The sequence below is a fragment of the Gallinula chloropus genome, assembly GCF_964237585.1.
Source record: "Gallinula chloropus genome assembly, chromosome: 5".
Classification (NCBI taxonomy): Eukaryota; Metazoa; Chordata; class Aves; order Gruiformes; family Rallidae; genus Gallinula; species Gallinula chloropus.
Window position 1 is genome coordinate 25,319,753 of NC_140090.1, and position 21,006 is coordinate 25,340,758.

Genomic DNA, 21,006 nt, shown 5'->3' on the forward strand with positions numbered 1-21,006 from the left:
TCTGTCCTCAGAGGGCTTAATGAAAAAAACGCCCTTGAAACAGCTCTCCTTGGAGACTGAATCTGATAAAATTTACTACTAATTTTTTTAACAGAAATATGCCTGTGCTTAGCAGGCACTATCTAAATACACATGGACGCAGATGCATGATTGTTTTACAGCATATAACTTCAGCAGAATTCTTTATGTAAGCATATATGTGAAAAAATGATGTGGCTTAGCAGTAGCTTCTGATGAAGTCTAGACATAATGACAAGCATCTTCGAGCTGCATAAGGCAGAACGTCTTAATATGGCTCCCTGACAATGGGGGACAGCAATCCAAACACATCCTTGTTGTGTTCTTCTACTACAGCTTCTCTCTCTCCCTATCCCACTCTCAAAATTCAACTGTCACAATATATCTTGAGGTCCATTACAAAGAAGTAAAAGACCAAAGAATAAATACCCTGGAAACACCTTAAACTTTAAGGTCCTTACAATATCTGCATGACAAATAACCTACAATTCCCCAGAACAGATATACAGCAGTTCAGGCATGGGGGCTGCGTGTCTCCCTCCTAGCTATTTCTGAAGGATTTTCAACAAGAAAAAAAAGCTTATTGGAGCTATGTAAAGAAGTCATTCCTTTAAAATGAGTGGAAAACAAGGTTATATACTGAAATAACCGTTAAGGTGAAAAGGGATTTTTTTTAAGAGAACTGATAGCACTTATAGGATTACTCCATATATGGAGATGCATATGGAAAAGTTTGGAATTTAAGCACAGGCAGAAAGATTCTTCAAGTAAGCACTGAGAGCAACACAACTAAGGGAGCATCCTGATGGTGGACTTGATAAATACGAACTACGCCCTCCCTTGGCACATTACACCTCATTGGTAGTCACTGGTAATTAGGACACTGGAGAAATCCAACCCATCGTAATCTTCCTGAGTAAATTTGATTCAACTTGCTGCACTCTGGGGTAGAATAAAAGGAAAAAAATAATTTTGTTGCCAAAGTGCTCACAGAAAACCCTTAATGAACTAAAACCCACAGATAAGACCTCAAAGTCAACTTTTCTAAGTCTGATAAAACTTGGAGATGCCAGTCCTGTCCAATGGGCCAACTAATTACAATATGTCTACATGACATCACGTGGCATTTATTAGGTCCATCACCACGTCTAGACTGTTTTCAAATTGTGAGCTAGCCCATTTGGTGTCTGACACCGTACCACACTCCAGCATGACAATGTTCTTCATAACAACCTCCAGTGGGTTTTAGTTACACAACTGTAATGACCAGAATAGCTCTTACATAGCCCAGTTCAGATTGAGAAGCTGGCAGAGAGCTTTCTATTCGCATGCCTTTCCTGCCATCCTTGCCAGATGCAGCAGATCAACACAAGACTGCTCATATGCTGGAAATACCATCACCATGACGCCGCGAACTGCTTGTGAATTTGTCCTGGGACACAGTTACACATGAAGCAGTAGTAAGAGGGATCAAGATTTGAAACAGAGTCTAGAATTTGTTAAATGCCTAAGGTGGCATATGCCTATACCAGCTGAGCAAAAAGGAGCTCTCACAGAGCATCCAAAGGCCTTGGCTGTACCTATCTTTAAGGTCCAAGTATCGGAGCCTCCTGATCTTATTAGAACAAGGACTGAACTTGAAACGCCTATACCTATCATTTCACCAACAGCTCACTCTGGCACAAGGGAAATGGAACATATACTGAAGGTATCAAAGACAGAAAAATAAATGACCTTACTTTTATAATCTGAAACCTGGTTTTGGCTCATTTGAGTAGTTTAAAAGAGTTGCATTTACTTCCTGATTTTTATATCAAAGCAAAATGCAAATCAGGTGATACCACATCATCCGCTTCATTCTGAACTATTTATTTTGATTTGGAAGTATGATCAAAGAATTCCTCTTTGTGTGATAAGTAAACAGTGACATTTCAATCCAGTTATCATGCATTCCTAAAGGACTCATCACTGTAAGCATCTAGACTATGCTAACCTGGGATCACAGACACCGTCTTCTATTGCACTCTCAGAGCTATATTTAAAACACACTCTAAATATTCTGGAGTTTGCTATGTACTGGTTGCTACCTCTGCCCTTTTCTGAAGCAATGACATACGTGTGTGTGTGTGTGTGTGTGTGTGTGTGTAACTTCTGTGTGAAATCATCCTGAAAATCCTGGGCTTCCACAGGGAAGGAAGGGAATGTTTGCCCCACATGAAGGAAAAGCTCCCACTGCTATTAACATGGTTGTTCCATAATCATGTCTCAAAGCAGCTACAAAAAAATCTCGTGGTGTCACACTAGTTATTTTCTAGTGTATGAAACTGTTCAATAGACGTTACTAGACTTTTCCTGGGTGGTAGAAGAAACAGTGTGGCAGACAGGTTATGGAAAGGTCCCCTATAGACATGTCCAATCTGAAAATACCCATCAGGAGAAGCAGATACAGACCCAAAAAGAGACATGGGAACAACAGCCTTGCCACATATCTTTTTTTTATTTTTTCCAGCATTTTCTTCCTGTCTCCAGAACTAACGAACAGGAACGGATGTTGGTACTTCAGAGTACCATTAAACAAACATATTTTCTAAATGGTGAAGAGTTGTGGCTTAGAAAGTAAGATCACATAGTACTCTAAATCACGTAAGGATGCGAAACTTGTGCAATCCAACCCATTGATATCTATTTAACTGAGGTTGGAGCCAACTCAGCATTACGGTACTGTGGCTTTATCATTACGTGTTTGCAGCAGATCAGTTTGCAGAAGTCACATCTGAGTCACAATGTATTATTAATATCAGTGGGTAGACCAGTCTCTCTCAACTTGGGCATCATCATGCTCATACTGAGTTCCACAGTCAACCCTTTGCATTTGGCTAAGGCCACTTTTGTCTGCAGGAGCCCACATTTCTTCTGGAACTTCCCAAAAGTCCTTAAAGATTAATTTAACTTTTGTAGCTCTACAAGCAGCCACACTTATCAAGCTGAAAGGAACAGCTGTAGAGAGACCCACTGCATCATAAGTTTTGAACATAAGAACTGGATGAATTTAGGTTTTGCCTTTTGCCTATTATTTCATCATACAAGCTGAGATAACAGTGAAATTATTCTTCCTGTTTCTACTACAACAGTGACTTCTGACAAATAACTGTTTTGGATCTCCTGCTGTGTCTGACCCACAGAAGACATGACTTTGTAGCAAACTTAACTTGACATTTCAGTTCAATATATAGCAACTATTCAGTCCACAGGGCTCCAGATCATTCATCATTATGTCACTCAAAATGACAGCACATCAAAAAGGCTGCTAGTCATCCTTACTGTGTCCTTTTATTAGCAGAACTACATAAAAGAATAGTAAATGCTGTTTATCAGTTCATCATAACTCTCCCTACCCATTCCCCACTATTAGCAGTGGAAGAACAGCATGTAACAAAGGAACACAAGAACTTAAAACTTCCTCTGTTTAACTTCTTGTTCTCCTCTTACATACCCAAAAAAAAAGGAGACCGGGAATGACATTTCTTGATGAACATTTCTCAGGAATTTCACAATCCTCCAAAGTACAATGGTTAAACAGCAAGTCCACAAAGTGGGTTTTATTTCCTTTATTTCCTTCCTTGATGCCATTTCGCCCCTATTTTACATCTTTGTAATGTAGTTTTTTCATACCTACACCACACACACTCTCAAATCCACCATCATGAAGGCAAAGGCAATGCTTGGCCAGTCAGTACGCCAAGCAAAACGTAGCTGACAAAGCAGCATCTCTCAGGATGGACCGTAAGTTAAGGCTTCCCTTCTAACCAGGTGCCAATTTTTATCAAACTTGCAGGATCTTGATTTAAATCTCTTAATTTCATGAGATTCCTTTTGACACTAAGTAAATACAGCCAAAGTTGTGAAGACAGGGCCAGAGAATAAAAGAGATAAGGATAGATGAGGTGGACATAAGTCTCCTTTCCTGAGGAAATCAGATTTAAGAGAGACCAATACATGCATGAATTGAAACTTTTAAAGAAAACTAAAATATTCCTATAAAGTTAATACATAATAGTAGTCAATTTCTCAGAGAATGAAAGCTGTGTTAAAATATTCAGAAAAAAATGGTCTCCACCAGTTTGCTCCAAGGCAAAAAAACCCCACCGCTAATTCCCAGAAGCAATAGTGATTGCTCTAGCTGCAATAAGCATTACGTTAAAGAGCTAAACATATGTTAAAGAACAGATGAACAATAGCCTCTGTAAGTGAAAGTGTAGCTGAACAAAATTACAGTTTAATTTCAAGTCTACAGCCTGGAAAAAACCCTCAATCTCCAAGCTGTTCCCCACCTCTGGAACAAGCATTTCCTGCATATATGGACAATTTGCCACTCCAGGTTCAGGTTTTTGTCCTCCAAAACATCCCATCCACACTCTCCTGTAGAGCAGGGAAGGCTCAAGGAGCCTCCCTTTCACAGAGAATCCCACTGTTGTTCTAATAGGAAGAAAGAGTTTAGCTACATTGTCGTTGTGATTTATTTTTAACATAGAAACACTTGCAGTGGTATAATCCAACAGACACAGATGGCAATCTGTCTAATTTGTGCAGAGTAAATAATAGCATAAAACAACATGGTGTCAAAACAGGGCAATATAAAAACATCAAGAGCAGGTTTCCTTTGTCATTGGTTAGAGGATTTGATCAAAAACTGAATGTGGAGATGTAAATGATTTAGGTACATTGTACAGAGTAGAAGAAAATTAAGTCAGGGACAGATCTTTCAGTTTGGCAAAGGAAGCACAAGAGAGACAGACAGACTTATGGAAGAGATGATAAATTTTGTAAAAGATGCTGAAGCTTTTGTTCTTTGGCCATTGGACTTTGGCACAGGCAGAAGAGAGCATTACACAATTATCATAGACCACATTCTTACCATGATAAATCCTCTAAAGTTTTAATGGTTAACTTTCTAAAACAGTTGTCTGAGTTCTTAGAGCTTCTTAGTTCTGGAGCTATTTTAACCAAAGCTATTTCTGATGTTACAGAGAGTAAAATATTTATCAAATATTTAAAATCCCAATTTAAATTCCATGCAATAGTCAACATTTCATTTAGATCAAAGGTATTTTGTCAGGTGACATGGCAGGTTTACCTGAAGGTGCTACGTGGATTCATGTTGTTTCTCCTCTCAAATCTAAAATGTGATTTGCCAGGTGACTCAATTCAAAATTTGGGACCCACTGTCATTGCTACTTGGTTCTGCTATGATGAAAGCAGGATGACAAATAGCCACTAATGTAGTTTTTTTTTTTTTTTCTTCTATTGGTGTGTGTCAGAAAACTGAAACTGTCTTTGTTGTTCACTTTACAGCATCTGAATGGAGCTCAGCTCTGGTCAAGAGGATAATAAACGGCTACCAAGGCAGATACAAAGTTATTAGAAGTAATCTATCAAACCACCAGTTGGGTGACCACCAGTTGGGTAACCCATAGTAGGTGGTTTCCCCTGGATAACGAGTATAGTATTTCAGACTGTCAGCAAGTTCAGGAAATTCTCCTGTTTCATTCAGTAAGACAATACTGACAGAGCAGAAAGCAGCTCCATGGCAATTAGTGTTATTGATCTTCCTTCCTCAGGTTACTAATGTGGGGACAAAAAAAGAAAAAAAGATGGGATGTTGAAGCACTAACAAGCTGTGGAAGTCATGAAATATCCATGCCATGAGGCTTCACTACATTTCTGTAGGTGTGTTTTCCTGTTTAAGCAATATTATCATATTCAGAAAGGGGTGAGAGGGAAGGGGAGGTTTCTCGTGTTTCAGCTAAGTACATATACCTGAGACTTGCCCCTCCACCCATACCCATCCAGTATTTTTGCTGTATGAAAAACATCCTTAGTTTTGTAAGAGTACATTTCACAAGCTTTAAAAATAAAATACACTTTAGCATTCAGGGACCCCAGATGTTTCACAGATGTGAAAAAAACCACTTCATTAACATCAAAACCAATCAATTCTGTACAAGAAAGCATAGAAAGTTTAGAAAACACAAGTCACGGATCACTGTCATGCAGCCAGATTCTCTCATACAAACACCAAAAGAGGAGAAAAGAAAGAATGTATAGAACAAAAGGTTTTCATTGACCTGATTTGTCAGAGATGTTGGCTGTGACTGGCGTGGTGGAGCAGCTTGTGTTAGCCTTTGCGCTGTCCTTGGAAGAACCAACTTTGGGTTTATTTTTCGTTGCCTCTAGTGCTTTGACCTTCTTGGCATGTTTACTTCCTTTGTAGTGGGCCTCGGCCTGGCTCTACAAAGGAGAACAAATCAGGCTCACTTTTTTCTGTACTTCTGTATAACACAATGGATGACAAGGCAGAAAAGTGACACTTTCAATAGTAGGCACCATATTATTCAACCTAGAAAATGTTAGTAGCTTTCTACTAACAGTTTTCCTAGATCTAAGCTCCCCTATATTCAAATGACGGGATTTTAATGAATGGCATATGTTTTCAATAGCTCAAAAAAAGAGGCTTTGAGATTATGTAAAGCTCTGTCACTCCTCGTGTAATTCTTTGCCTCCATGGTGCTTAAAGATTTAAAACACTATCCAAATGTAAACATATCCAATTGAGAAAGATGCTACTCAATTTCATGTACCATTCCCTAGTCTTTATTGCTTATAGTTAAAAAGATGTATCATGCTGTAACATGATTAAATAATCCATTTTTCCTTCTCTTTGATCTACTACAAAAGTCAAAGTATTTTCATCACTACACTAACAGCAATTGAAACAAGCATTAATAACATTGACTTCACCATTAGATCAAGCAAGAAGGGTTAAAATGAAGAAACGCCATACCTATAAACTTCAGTAGACCCAAGTAAAACACAGAAATCTAAATACTTAGTCATGAATTAAATTACCTTGAATAATTTTTTTTCAAAGACTAAGAAAATTGAAACCTGAATGACGGGAAGGAGAGGAGCTTTGTTGTTATTGTCGCTAGAGTGCTTTGTGTATTACATACACTTTTTGTTCTGTCCAACCAGTACAACGGAAATACGTACTGAAATGTAGAGTTGACTTGAGCTTTGACTTAAAATTATCTTCAGAAACCACATCAATGTTTTTGAAGTTGCACGGCTACAGCTAGACACATAAATAAATGCCCATTTTTTTTAGTGATTTTGAATACCCAATATTGTTCCTGATTCTACATAACTAGCTGTCTTGACAAAACAGGCAACTAACTTAGCTGCAAAACTAAGGAATTACATGCTAAATAAAAACTCCAAAGCTCAGAAATTTCAACCAATGAATTTAAACGTTTTTTCTTGAGTTCTTAAGAAGTTAATTTATCAAGTCGGGTAAGAAACAATTTTATACAAAACACAGTCTAATTTCATAACATTTTAATATACAGCAGTAGCTCTGTCTTATTAGTACTTCCAAGCATCATTTAACATCTTGTTTCAGACATACTACTAGGTGCCTCTATTGAAGGTTACATATTAACTAAAAAAGTTAATATTGTAGTTTATTTCAAAGTAAAACACAAAAGAAAGCATGCTTCATGTAACCAGATGGCCACACCTTGGCACCTGGCTATAAAAACATCAGTGCAAGTATACTTTTACTAGATTCATGCAAAAATACACTCTCTCCAATTGATTAGCATTACTTTACTTTGTTCACTGTGTTAAATGAAGCGAGCCATGAGACAAGTCACATGCTTTTTATAAAAAGCAACTATAACATCTAAAATGTTTCAATTCCATAGAGAGTGCTGCCATAATGAGAAAAATTGTTTAAAGACAATACAGTCACCTTGGGACAGCATGTAGTAACAGTTTTATCATATGGTAGAGTGTAAGCGAAGAGTAGAAACAGCTGGACTAAAGAGAATAGACAGCGCAGTGGAGTCCTCACAAAAATTATATGCACTGTTAAAACTGATGGAGAAGTGCTGCTAAAATAGGGGAGTGAAGTTTGCATACACGGAAGCTTAAGTGATTACACACCCTGCGAAACACAGTGCTTCCCACCTCGAAAGGACGGTGTGTGACATGCTGTGTCTGCATCTTTTCTTTAGTGAGATTTCAGTAAGTATTCAGTATGAAAGGCTTATGAACTAGGTAAGTTGTACTTTGAATTCCTTTGAGATAGAAATTTTTAAAAAAATCTTTGTTGTAAAAACACTAGAGAGTCTACTTGTCCATTAAACTATTTCTTGATTTTTAAAACCTTTTAAATATTAGCACATGTACAAACACAATTTAAGGATTATAAAGAAACAACTAAACAGCTACACCACTACTTGTACTACTTAAAGGGACACTTGTCAACTTCTGGGTTGGAGCTCTTCAGTTCTGAATGTGGATAGAGGAGCACAGATCTGACTGCACCCTGTTACGATGATGGGCCTTATACGCTGGCACACAAGTCCTGCCTGGTTTCTCTCCATCCTTGTTGAGTTTTGTCCATTTCTCTAAAGCTTTGCTGTTGCTACATGATAAACTAGGAGTGTTCATCATCAACAAAATTAAATAAACCCATCACATGTTACAGTGTAAAACAAGCGAAGCTAAATATTGAGGCATATAGGTACCCTTTCTGTTCCAATACTTTTAATTTTAAATAATAGCAAGAACAAGAATATCCCCTCAAGCATTCTCAAGTTGATGATGTCCCTTTAAATATTCGAACTCTATGCTCTGAGCATATGTGTGCTGTTGATAGGATCATATGCTGCCTGAGGCCAAAGCTATGACCTAAGAGACATAAGTGCACTCAAGAGAAAGACTTAGCAAGTCAACTCCTTGATAATAAGCCTTTCTGCTGATATTTGCAATTATAATGCCTGCAATATCAGTAATAACCTACTACAGTCTTTGATTCCCTTCATTCATTCCTCATACAGTGTACATGAGACCTGTTGAGAACAAACAAGCCCAGGCAGGGTTAAAATTAAGATTTCCATAAACACAAGCAAAGCCTCATGGAAATGTGGTGAATGGCCTCATTTTGATTTGAGTTTTTTGTAATCATTGAAATCTTTTTTTATCAATTTCATAGTTGTACTTTACAAGGTCAAAAGGTATTGCAATGGCCATCTCAGTAGGGTTTCTGAAATGACCAGCATTTTCCAAAACTGTTTGAATGTAGTACATTTTCCTTTGGGGAAAAACATTGTCCAGCTTTGATTTTAAATTAGTTCAGGACAGAAAATCTACCGTTGGTAAACTGTTTCCATGCTTCACTTTGTCAGTACAAAGTACTTTTGTACACACAATTTATTTTACAACAAATTTGTCTACTTTCAACTTCCAGTGGCTAGATTGTGTTAAAACTTTGTTTTTCAGACTCTTTCAACAAATCACTGTTCTGTGAGTACAAACACAGATACAAAGCTAGAGATGCATTCAACATTGAACTGTGTCCTGTGGCACAAAAGCCATTGGAGTTTTCTGGAGTCATAGGATGAAAAAAAAAAAAAAAAGAAAAGACACCTTTGGGAATCTGAAATTGGAACACAAGTTAGTTCTGGTTGTTAATGGTACCAGTTATTCTCATTGTTCATGACCTAGTCATTACTAACCTTAGTTTTATAAAATATTTGCACTAGTACCACATTAAAGGTAAGCAGATTCGTTCCAGTTTCCATGGAAACTTTTTTCTGACACAAATATATTAATACAGTACAGGTTACGATTTTGTAACATAAAGCACAAATACTAAATGTATCTTTGAAATAAGCATGCCATATATAGGTTTCATTTTTAGTTAAGACAAGAAGCAGAACATTTATCTTCATTTGCTCTGATAATCCAAAGGAAGTTCTATACACACAAGATTTAAAAGTCACATGTATAAAAGAAAGATAATTCACCAGTTTAAATATAAAACCTCAACAACATGTAAAAAGAAATGAAGAGTAAATATCTTAGGCATGCAATTTTTTAAATTAATGTGCTTTTTGATCATCATTAACTAAGTAGAACTAATTCAGGCAAATTCTGTATCATCAAAACAATATTTGAGAAAACATAAAAAGTTAGGAAAAGCCAAAAAAGTTGTGTAACGTTAACAAATCTCTCTGTACTCATGTACCGTGATGCTTTTTAATAGCGTAATAATTTATTCCAGAGTATGGGAATTCATTTATTGTAGGGATTAATCAGTTCTACAGTAAAATAATTTATCTGTGCCACAATTCAACATTATTGGAATATTTAATTTTTTATTTCTAGAAGATTAAGTTAAATTTGTCGCTTATATAGTTGAAATTAAATGTCACCAGTGAACATTTATTATTATTATTATAATTTTTAAATTAAAAGCTTACTATGTTAAGGAGGAAAATTTTTGAAAAAGTCAAATTAGAAAAAGTTTTATATGAAAGAACTCCCTACCTAAAAGAAAATCTAATTTCTACTTGGTCCTAAAACTTACTGTTGTCTACAAGCTTGATATATCATCACTGCAACATTTTAAAATGGAATCCCCCTACTTATTAGAAAGTATATTAAGTTGTCAAGTGTTGGCTACTAATATTTAATGAACAGGAAAGGCTTTAAACTTTGTATGTGACATTATGTGCTGGGATGCAAAAAATACCTTTGTACTGTCAGGCTAAACTCCACAAAAGCGTTTATGCATTTGCCTGGCATTACTTTTTGATCAAGAGGATGCATATTTTAAGACATTAAATGTCTAAAGCTTTAGAAGATCATAGCACAGTGAAAAGCTGTATTTTGAATTCACTTGCAAATAATTAAGACTATAATTGACAGACAAATAAATATGCAATTTTTGCCCATAATTTTTCAAATTTGTACATGTTAAAACAGGGGGAGGATGCTTTTCATCTCTAAGTAATCTAGAATTTTAGTTCCACTCTATGTAGTATTTAAGCAACCCGAACCAATTAAACCTTATGATAAAAGCCTGCCTTGCTATAAGGATGACTTTGTTATAAGAAAGGACAAGTTTCCTCTCTTAAAAATATATTTGAGACACATGTTGCAAGTCCAAATGTTACATTTTATTTAAAATCTAAAGTTAATTTCTACTTTCAACTCCAAATTATTAAATTTGAAATGTAAGCATCAGGACATTAAACTGTGAGACTACATACAATATGTTAGCCCTATATACTAGTTTGCATCTACTAATACATCAACAATGCAAATCATCTTTTACACATAAACATGGTTTCTAAAATAAATGTGAATATCATTAGCATATTATAGTACTTAAAGTAACCTCAGTAGCATTACTTTGCATAAACTTAAATAGGCGTATATGCGTAGATATGTATATATAGAAAGATACAGATAACGAGGAAACATACAGATCTCACAGATTCATTGACAGCAATATTAACCTTAAGAAAACTTTGCAATTCAGGTAAGAGTACAGTACAAAAGATTACAGAAAATTATCCCTGTCAGGAGCAATGACTGACAGTATATTTGAAATCAGCAGTATTCATTTTGACAGTTCACAAGTGACTGAGCTTTAGAATCTATTTGGTGTGTGAATGACTAATTAATGGAATTCATTACTACATAAAGAGATGAAATACTAACCTACTAGATCCTTTCAATGACAATGTGATGCAAAAGGCTCGACTAAATCTAATGGTTCAGCACGTATGTGTGTGAGATCAAGCTTTTTTCTAGGCGTCTTCAGGATCAGCTGAAGTAGCCCTTCAACGAGCCTTGATGGCAATAAGACCACCGACCCGTCAGCACTTAAGCCAAGTGCTTAAATGTGCTTCCATGATATCCAGTCTGACAATTAGCATATAAAGTTAAATATATGTAGAGCAGCATAAAATTAGGAAGGAGCACTGGAACAGGCTGCCCAGAGAAGTTGTGGAATCTCCCTGTAGAGACTTTCAAAATCCACCTGGATGCGTGACTGTGCGACATGTCCTAGATAAACCTGCTTGGCAGGCGGGTTGGACCAGATGATCACTAGAGGTCTCTTCCAACCCTGACAATTCTGTGATTCTGTGAGAAACACAGAAATAAAGGGAGACTGAAGTATCTACATGGGAAGTCTGGGTTGATGCCTTAAGCTCTGCAATACCAGGTGAGTGCCATAACTATCTGGCACTGAACGTGGTGGCTCCTAGCTCCTATTTCTTCTCCCATTCTACAGCACCTTTCTAAAGCAGGAATGGTGCCCTGAATGGAAAGTCTTAACCGCAACTTAATCTCAAATGCTTTATTCACTTGGTGTCAATACAACAGTAATCTCCAATGAAAAATATTTTGTTGAAAATACCATAAAAGCTTCTGCTAATAACAGTTCAACCACATAGGCAATTTACAAGACTTAACAGATACATAATAATCCTGAAAACTTCTATTCTGTTCTGGAATACTGGCAAAGATAAATTCCTTCAGCATAGCATAAAAATTTTTACCTCATTTTAAGATAAAAAATATAATAATCTAGCATGTCCTAAATATAGTCGTATCTTACAATGTAGAAAGATCACCTCTTCTAATACCTGTGTACTTGCCCACTTTTATACGACAATCTGATTCCAATTCCAGGGGGGATATTATCAATACAGAATTTATTTTATAATTATCCCAGAATACTTACAATATCCTCATAATGTGCAAGTCTTTATCCTAAATTGACAATAGTTTGAATATCCCCAGGCTATTTTGAAATCAACAGAATTTGTGTCTGAAAGACACAGGTGCTGCTAGAGGATGAGCAATAGTACTCTGGTAGAAGCATGGATCTCAGCAAGGCTGTTGACTTGTAGAACTACAGAATTCCACCATAGCTACAAGAGTCTCAACTACAAGAAAATTCACTGGTTTTGCATGTAAGGCTGTTGAAGTGGATGTGGCAAGGCTAGCCACAACTGCATTGCGTTAGGCAGTCAGGAGAAGTGGCTTAATGAAGTGAGTGTGGCATCCCTATGAGACCTCCCCTGACAGGGTGGCAGTGGCAACGTTGCTATTAGAGAAGGCACCTTCACTGTGCAAGATTGGAGGAGCACAGAGGTATTTATATCCGTAGCTTATCGTCATCTTAATTCACAGCAGGTCCTAAACTACAAAGCTCCCTTTCTTAAAAGGGAAAGAGGTCTACCAAATGTTTAATGACATAGTTTAGCTGTTAGAACCACATTGCAAGAGTGCGCATATTTATGTGACAAGTATATAACTTAAGAAGAATTTAGACTAGAATCATAGCTTTAATAAAAATTACATGAAGTAATAAATTAGGAAGTGGTGTTGAAAAATTTAGTTTTATCTCATTTGATATTAATAATAGCTGTAATTGAAGAAATCTGTAAAACTGCAGTGTTCATACATTTGTGTATGCATTATTTTTTCAATTCTATTCTCAAAAGATTTCTAAAACCTAATTGCTCCAAATAGTAATGTAGATAACTACTGAAAAGGACATAGAAAAATCAAAAAGCTGTGAAGATCACCCATGTCATAATGAGTCAACTCATATTTAAATACCTAACCAAACTTAGTTAAAAGCTCTTTTAAATAACTGTTATTTGAACAGAACTTTCAGCACATTATAACCGTGTACCCTATAATCATGCAATATTTCTGTCATGTTGGAGCTAACAACTTTCATCATTTTGTCAGTTCTGTCTACAAAACAGAAAATTACCTTCACAAGTTCCTGAGATTTATGCCTTTAATTACCTCCTATCCGCTTCACTACCCTCCATACCAAAAGAATCAATATAAATAGTCGTATTTGTAGGGAAAATGTAAAACATTTGACAAAAATGATGACAGTTCTGTAGATTTTTATTTGATGCTATTGATTATGTCGTGTGCTGTCTTTTGTCAACATGAGTGATTCATTAAAATTTGCAAAGTTAACATTCGGTAATACTTGCCTAAACTTTAAAAGTTTGCCTTCTGGCTTTTTAAAAAGATGATCACATCTTTTTTATTAGCTATAAATGCATTCAACAATAAGCTCACCTTCAGCATTCCAGAAGGAATGAGAAAGAATGAGCCAGGAGTAGGCAAGAAGGAATCTATGTGGGATAGAAACCAGCCATTTTCCCCCTTGCGCTGCTGCGACTGGACCCTCTAACAGGTATGGCAAGCGTTCAGCAAACTCACTCAAGCTGCTTTTTGTTTCTGCTAGAATGTCTGTAATATAAATAATTAATATCAACAAGCCAGACCTATGCAATTAATATAAAAACTTGTTTAGCAAAGCTTATATATAGTCCACATAGACATATCATGGGTTTGGAAGGAACCCCAAAGTTCTTAAAAGGAAAAAAAAATTTCAAAGGCTATACTGGATCTTTCTCAGTATCTCTAGCTTCATCTTGGTGGAATACAGTTACATCCCTTGCTCTGGTGGCCTTTAAGCAAGTGTAAAATCTGACTCTCTTTCACAGTCTGTTTCATGAAGAGGATTCTTCCTCTTCTGCCTAGTCTCTGGTGGTAGTAAATAACAGTTATTTCTTATTTTTTTCTGAGTTTGATTCTAACACAAGACTGTAACTTGAACTTCACTGACACACTAGTCATTATTACACTGGAACATATTCTAGTTCATCATCATGTAAAAATTAAAAGATAAAATGGTGTTAATAGATGTTTTGATGCATAGATGAAACACCTGTGCTTATCTGAATATATTGGAGCGAATCCAACTGTAACTATTAATAGACACTGTTGCCTTTTTACTTTTAAACAGTTTTTCAAACAAGTATGTTCCTTTCTGCATAAAAGAATAATGTTAACGCAGGTTGGAATAAGTATCTCATTTACTATTCTGACTAAACAGTATCATCAACTACCAATCCTCATAGCACTATCCTTCCTAAATTGATATCTCCAACTTAATTCAACTGCAATTGACTCCTGCTGTCATCATTAAAAATTAGTTTAAGATAAAGCCCTCTTCCCTATTCTCTCCCCCATTTTTTTTTTTCCCATTTCTTTTCCTTTGGAACCTCTACTAACTTGCCAGTTTTCTGGTATTATAATCTCAAGGTCTGTTAACCCTGTCCTATTTCTTTTAAAGCATTTTTCTCCTCACTAAATCCAGCTTCCATCCCCTTCCTTGCTAAAAAAATCCCAAAACCCAGAAGGCAAAACTAATGAGCGGGAATTAAGTTCTAGAAACTGTCATCCAGTATAATTTGGAATGTCCTCAGCTGTCCTGCTTGACCTCCTACTGCAGGTCCTCTGTCAGATCTGCCAGGCTGGTGTGGATGTCCCAGATATCTCAAGAGATACTCAAATGACAGGACACTTAGGTTTAGGCACCTAACCGCACTCCAAGTACCAGGTAGTCATCTTAACTAGATCATGCAAAACATATTGTTGAAGCAATCTCAGTTACAACTGTTGTCAGGTCAATACTTCTATTACAGATAAAAGCCCCATTTGAGGATCTCAAAGTTCAGGTTATTAAAACAACTTCATGGCATTTTCTTTTTCTGTTTCTGGAGGTTTTGGATCATCTCTTCTGAACTACAGTTTCTCCTGGAGTTGACAGGGCTTGGAAGGGGTGCTCAAACTGTTTGTGCCAGAATTTATTAGCAGAAGAACACAACTTTCAAATTGACCAAACTACAGCTGATGAAAATTCTAGAGAAGAGTATGACAGTGACGGTTTATGTGTCAAAACCCATAGTTGCTTTTTAGAAGAGCATAAAAAGATCAGGCTATAACTAGGCTGAACTTACAGTTCGTATGTAAATGTTTTCTTCATGTTGTAATTTTAAAAATTGTTTTAAAAGTACAGGAGATGGGATAAATGAAGATGAAGAATTCAGGTAGGAAACACTCTGTTAGCTCATCATCCTAGCAACTTTTATTTTTCAAAACACAGAAGGCATCACTTCAACATTATGTTACTCCCACACTTAAGATACCCTATTTTATAAATTCCTTCCACCTTTTATATTAGACTTTCTATTCCTGCAGCTAGCTGCAGATTCCTTCCTCTGAATCCGATGCCAGATCACTCTCACCAGAGCTAAACCTGCAGGCATTTGAGCAGAAGAAAACTGAAACCTTTGCAATTTACTGTATTAATTTAGTGGGAGGTTTGACAACTATGAATTCACTAGACTGTTTTTTTGTTTGGTTGGTTGGTTGTTTTTGTTTTTGTTTTTTGTTCTATTGATCCAGACTGGTGAATGTCCACAGTGTGAGGAAAAGATTGCAGCCAAGGAAAGCAATTTTCTTCTCACAGATGAATATCCACTGGTCTGTTACTCATGCGATAGATAAAGCACTAGTGGAATCAGGTCAGAATCTTCAAACACCATACTACTGAAATTAATTTAGGAAAACTTAAGTAAGAAAACTACTTAATAGCTTAGTTTTGTCATTTTTATTGCATTTGCTTGCATAATTTAGGTCAATGGAAGTTCCAAGGAATGAAATGCCCATCAACAAGGAGCCTATCAGTCTTGTAAAGCTAGAAGAAACTGCAAGCATGAAGTGTCTGTATTACAAATCTCATTCTGCAAAGTGCTACACTCAAGGTTTTAATGCAGGTTATCACAGTTTGATTCTGCTCAGAAGTATCTCAATACATCCTTAGGATGTTACAGGGTAGAACTGATCCACTGAAAGATTCAACACTTACAAGGTTACCAAATATCTGACTCGATTTTCGCCAATCCACAAAGACAGGATGAATTGTAAAAACCATTCCACCTCTGAAGGAAAATTTCACACTGACCAAAAAGAAAAATACAAGCAGAGAGTCCAGTTTTTAATTTCTGTGACGGAGCTTTTAACAAGCTAAGAAAGAACTATAACAGTCTGAGGCTTAGCTGAAAGGCCATAATTATTGAAAATTATTACTGAAATTATAACAATGCAGATTGCGGGGGGATAAGACCTGAATAAGATCTTGCTTAAAAAAGGGTAACACTTTCAGAATAATAACTCTTAAGGTCAAAAGATTGAACCCAGAGGAAAAAAAATTTAAAGCCTTATGCAGATCTTCCCAAGAGAAGCTGAATAATCCAACAAAAGGCTAGATAGCTCTTAAAATAGAGGTGCAATACTATGAAAATTCATTCTCCAAATATTTGTGTATGTTGTGGTTATGATATTTTTCTGAAACTTAAATTTGTAATTGAAGTATTTTCTGGTATTAATAAACTCGTAGAATCTCAGTGAATTGTAAAATCAAATTTCCAGGCTGTTTGTGAATGTCCTGGTAAAGAAAACTGCTGTAGAAAGCAAGGAACTGCATTTTATCACTTTCAGCAGCACAGTCACAATGCTTCACCCTTTCTTACAACCACCCATTATGAAATTTCTAGTAACTATAACTGAGCATACTGATCGTTTAGAAAGAGAGGAGCATGACACCATATGAGTACATTGGCTCCAGAAGAAGAGGCAAGGGTATGATCTGGCATGCTTTTGTGATGCCACTATTGAAAGCAGAATACGATATGCACTTTTTTGTTCTGCTTCGTAAGACTAGATAGGAAAAATTGCTTGGTTGGCAGACGTACAAAATGATATAACATTACAGCTCTTTTTTTTTGTTTTGAGACACTAAGTAATGATTCAATCCATCTGCCTGAAGTGCTATTTGTCAGCACAGACAAAGCGAGAGCCTCCTCTCAGGACAGGACCCACCATCTGAGGGACCCTGACTTCAGGAAGAGAGGGAAGAACAGTATGAACTGCCTCCCTAGTGACAAAGTAAGGTCCAGCACAGAAGCAAGATTCGGATCTACGGAGCCCAGGGAAGCTTTTAAAAACTTTACTGGTTCTTTGCTTTAATAAAAAGACCTAGGTATCTGAACCAAGTATCATAGCAGAAAGCTTTTTTTTTTTTTAAACCTTAAATCTTAACCTTAAAGAGGAAAGACAAGTGAACTAGATTTTAAATAACAACTTTTGAAACTGGTTAACTAAGTAGGTATTACCACTTCAAAGAAAAATTAATAAGCTTGTCAAAAGGCGACAGATTTAGAAATCAGTTTGAGAACAGGATAGCAATGTTTCAATATTCTTACCAGCCCAGACAGGAAAGCCAGATGGGGAAGCCATTTTACATGACACTATCCAAAGTGGAATGGTAGAAGCAAAGAAAATCAGAATAATAGGCATGGGTGCTTTACTGTGAATTTCTAATGGTGCCAAGTACTCAAAGGTCTTGGGGAGGGGTCTGCAAACTATTTCATAGACCTAAATTCTAATAGGGGAATATTAATGTAATATTCACATATCACTTAAGTACTTGTTCTCACACTTGAGATCAACAAAAAAAATCTAAAAACCTTTTATTAGCTTAATGACATTAGTAAGTAGCATTGAAGAACAACTACTTAATTTTAAAGTGTTGAAGGACATAATTTTCCTAGACACAGTTTTCTTGAATTTCTTTAATCTTTCAGCTCTTCGGGAAAAACATTGGTTTGATATACATTTTAATAACACCAGTCAATATGCTCTTTTGAAACACTTTTTAATTTTTTTTATTATACCTCAGAGGACAGCTTGCTTGAAGTTTATCATACTCAAAAAAAGACAGCTAGAAGTAAACCTTCACATTTATTACAAATGAAAGTTACTGGAAGGGTGACTTTATTAGGAAATTAGAAGATACACTATCAGAAAGGATGTAGAAACAACAGAAATTTCTTCTGGAAGAGCGAGTATGACTTGAAGAAAACCCCAGGGAAGCCTTTCTGACTGCCCTTCACCACTGCCTGGGTTGTTGGTTTGCTTGGGGTGGGTTTTGGTTGCGGTTCAGTTGGTTTTGGTTTTTCTTTTAAGATTTCTTTTTGCAGTAGGTCTGAAAGTAACTGGACTGTCAAATGGGATACTGTCAATGGACATGACATTGGATATTGTGCCAGAACCATTCAAGAAAATGAATAAGCAATGTACCTCCATGGATTTCCACCTCCGAGTGGGCAACATACTTTGCCCGGTTGGATGAGGTAAATGTAGGCAGAACTGGAACAATTTTATGGCAAAGTGAGGTTTAGATTATTTATACCTACTGTACTCAAAAAAAAAAAAAAAAAAAAGGAATGAAAATAGACAATACTCACATCAGAGTTAAAGCGAAGCTGGCAGACATTACAGGAAATGACTTGTTTCTTCTTTGGGGGAATGGACACTCCAAAGGTATGGTTTATGACTGCTTTTTGCACAGGATCCATCTGGATAACAAACAATAATTAATTTACAGCTTTTCATGGACAATATTCAGCACAGAAGAAAAACAAAAAAATAACACTTTCTGCTGGAAGCTTTTTGGGGTTTTCTTCTTTACTTTTTTTTTTTTTTAGATAAAGAGGAAGAAATAAATTTTCAGCCCTCACAATAATTAGATTTAACTGATGTTAGGGAATTAGTAGTATGCCAAACCTTGTGAAGAAAGGCAGCACCTTTGTTGTTGCCAAACCCAGTCTACTAAATAGTTGCTCCCCCAGCCTTGTATGTCCTCCATGCTGCAGGAGGACACAATCCTGTCTGAATTGCAAAGAGCCCCTTGAAAGTCTTTCCCTAGCAGCAGCTGGTTCAACAGACATATCACAAGAAACTACTTTTGCACCATAACAAATCATTGGGTTTTACCTCTATTTGTTTCTTCTCTTCAATGATGAATATTAGCCCTTATTTGAAATTATTCACTCCTGGGGACCCTTCTGTGAAAGGAGTTCCTTTGCAGGCCCCATTGGAAACACCACTTGTTACCACTTGTTTTGAAGTTACCACACTTCAGAAATCATTCTGACATTGTGAAAAATTTGAGATAAGTGAAGTGCCAAATATATTAATCCTAACTTTGACTGAACAGTTCCAGGAGCTGTCAATTGATTACAACTTTACTAAATACTGTGACTCCTTGTGGTCACCAATTTAGAACACCCTCAAGTCTACAGAGACCTCTGTTTTTAACACTGCCTGAGCTGCAGAATGGCACAGGATGTTAAGGAAAAGCATTATAACTGCTCATCACAGCCTCAATTAAGCCTAATATGTCTTTTTTTTCCTGATGTGGCATGTATAGAGATTAAAATTAATTTCCTGATTCAAACATATTTTTCTAATTCATGTAAAACAAAGTGTCTGCTCTCACACATCTGACCCTGCTCTGAGCAGGAGGTTGGACCAGATGACCTCTGAGGTCCCTTTCAACCCTCATTATCCTTTAAACATCTGTTCATGTGTGGTCCTTCATCTTTATTCAAGATGAAAAATGGATTCTGAAGAGGAGAGTGCAAAAAACGGCATTCTACAAGAAAGGTAAGTGGTGATTTCCCAACCTTGTTTTTAAACCAACTCAGGAGAAAATAGTTCAATTCATTATCAAGCTATATTTTTCTGAAACTTGCTTTACAGTCACAACGATGGGTTTTTTCCTTTACAGTACTATTTGAAGAAACTAAATGGGTCTTTTTAATCTCAGATAGTACACATCACATATCTGCCACTAAGCTCACTTACAAAAGGAAGAGAGAGAAGTTGAACCTACTGATTCATTTGTTAAGGAATTGTAACAGTAAATTAGCTGCTTCCAGAGTTTCTAAACCTGAAGATAAGGATTGTAATTTTCCCTCAGTACACATTTAAGCTTCCAGAGAAGCATATATATGCATATGCACAAATACACAAATTACAGAAAAACATATTGCACCGTATCTGCACACAAAGACATTCTCCAACAATCTATCACCTAACATTCAACACTACAGCTACATTGGTTTCCTCCTACATTCCTTTCAAACCAAATACACAGGGTTGCAAATGTCATTGCTATTAAGTTTTCTGGAGAGATGACAATTCTTATCAGCCTTTGACATTAAATACTGTATTTCATTGACAGAGGGGTACCATATTAAGACAAAAGTAAAAACACCTTTCTAGGATGAACTACTGAATTGTTAAATGACACTACAGTGTTAAAATGAATGTGATAAAGTCTTAGAAAACCCCTAAAATAAATATCCTTATTTCTTGTTTCCCCTATAATATACTCAC

At 36.3% G+C, this 21,006-nt stretch overlaps 1 protein-coding gene across 1 annotated transcript in view; it reads right to left on the reverse strand.

Moving 5' to 3' along the window:
- ZNF385B (zinc finger protein 385B) overlaps positions 1-21,006 on the reverse strand; it is a gene marked incomplete at its 5' end in the record, with an annotated part of 142,317 nt that overhangs the window by 16,988 nt on the left and 104,323 nt on the right. Inside the window, 2 exon segments of the mRNA XM_084265061.1 lie at positions 6,144-6,306; positions 19,071-19,181. Coding sequence (XP_084121187.1) covers positions 6,144-6,306; positions 19,071-19,181 — 274 coding nt within the window.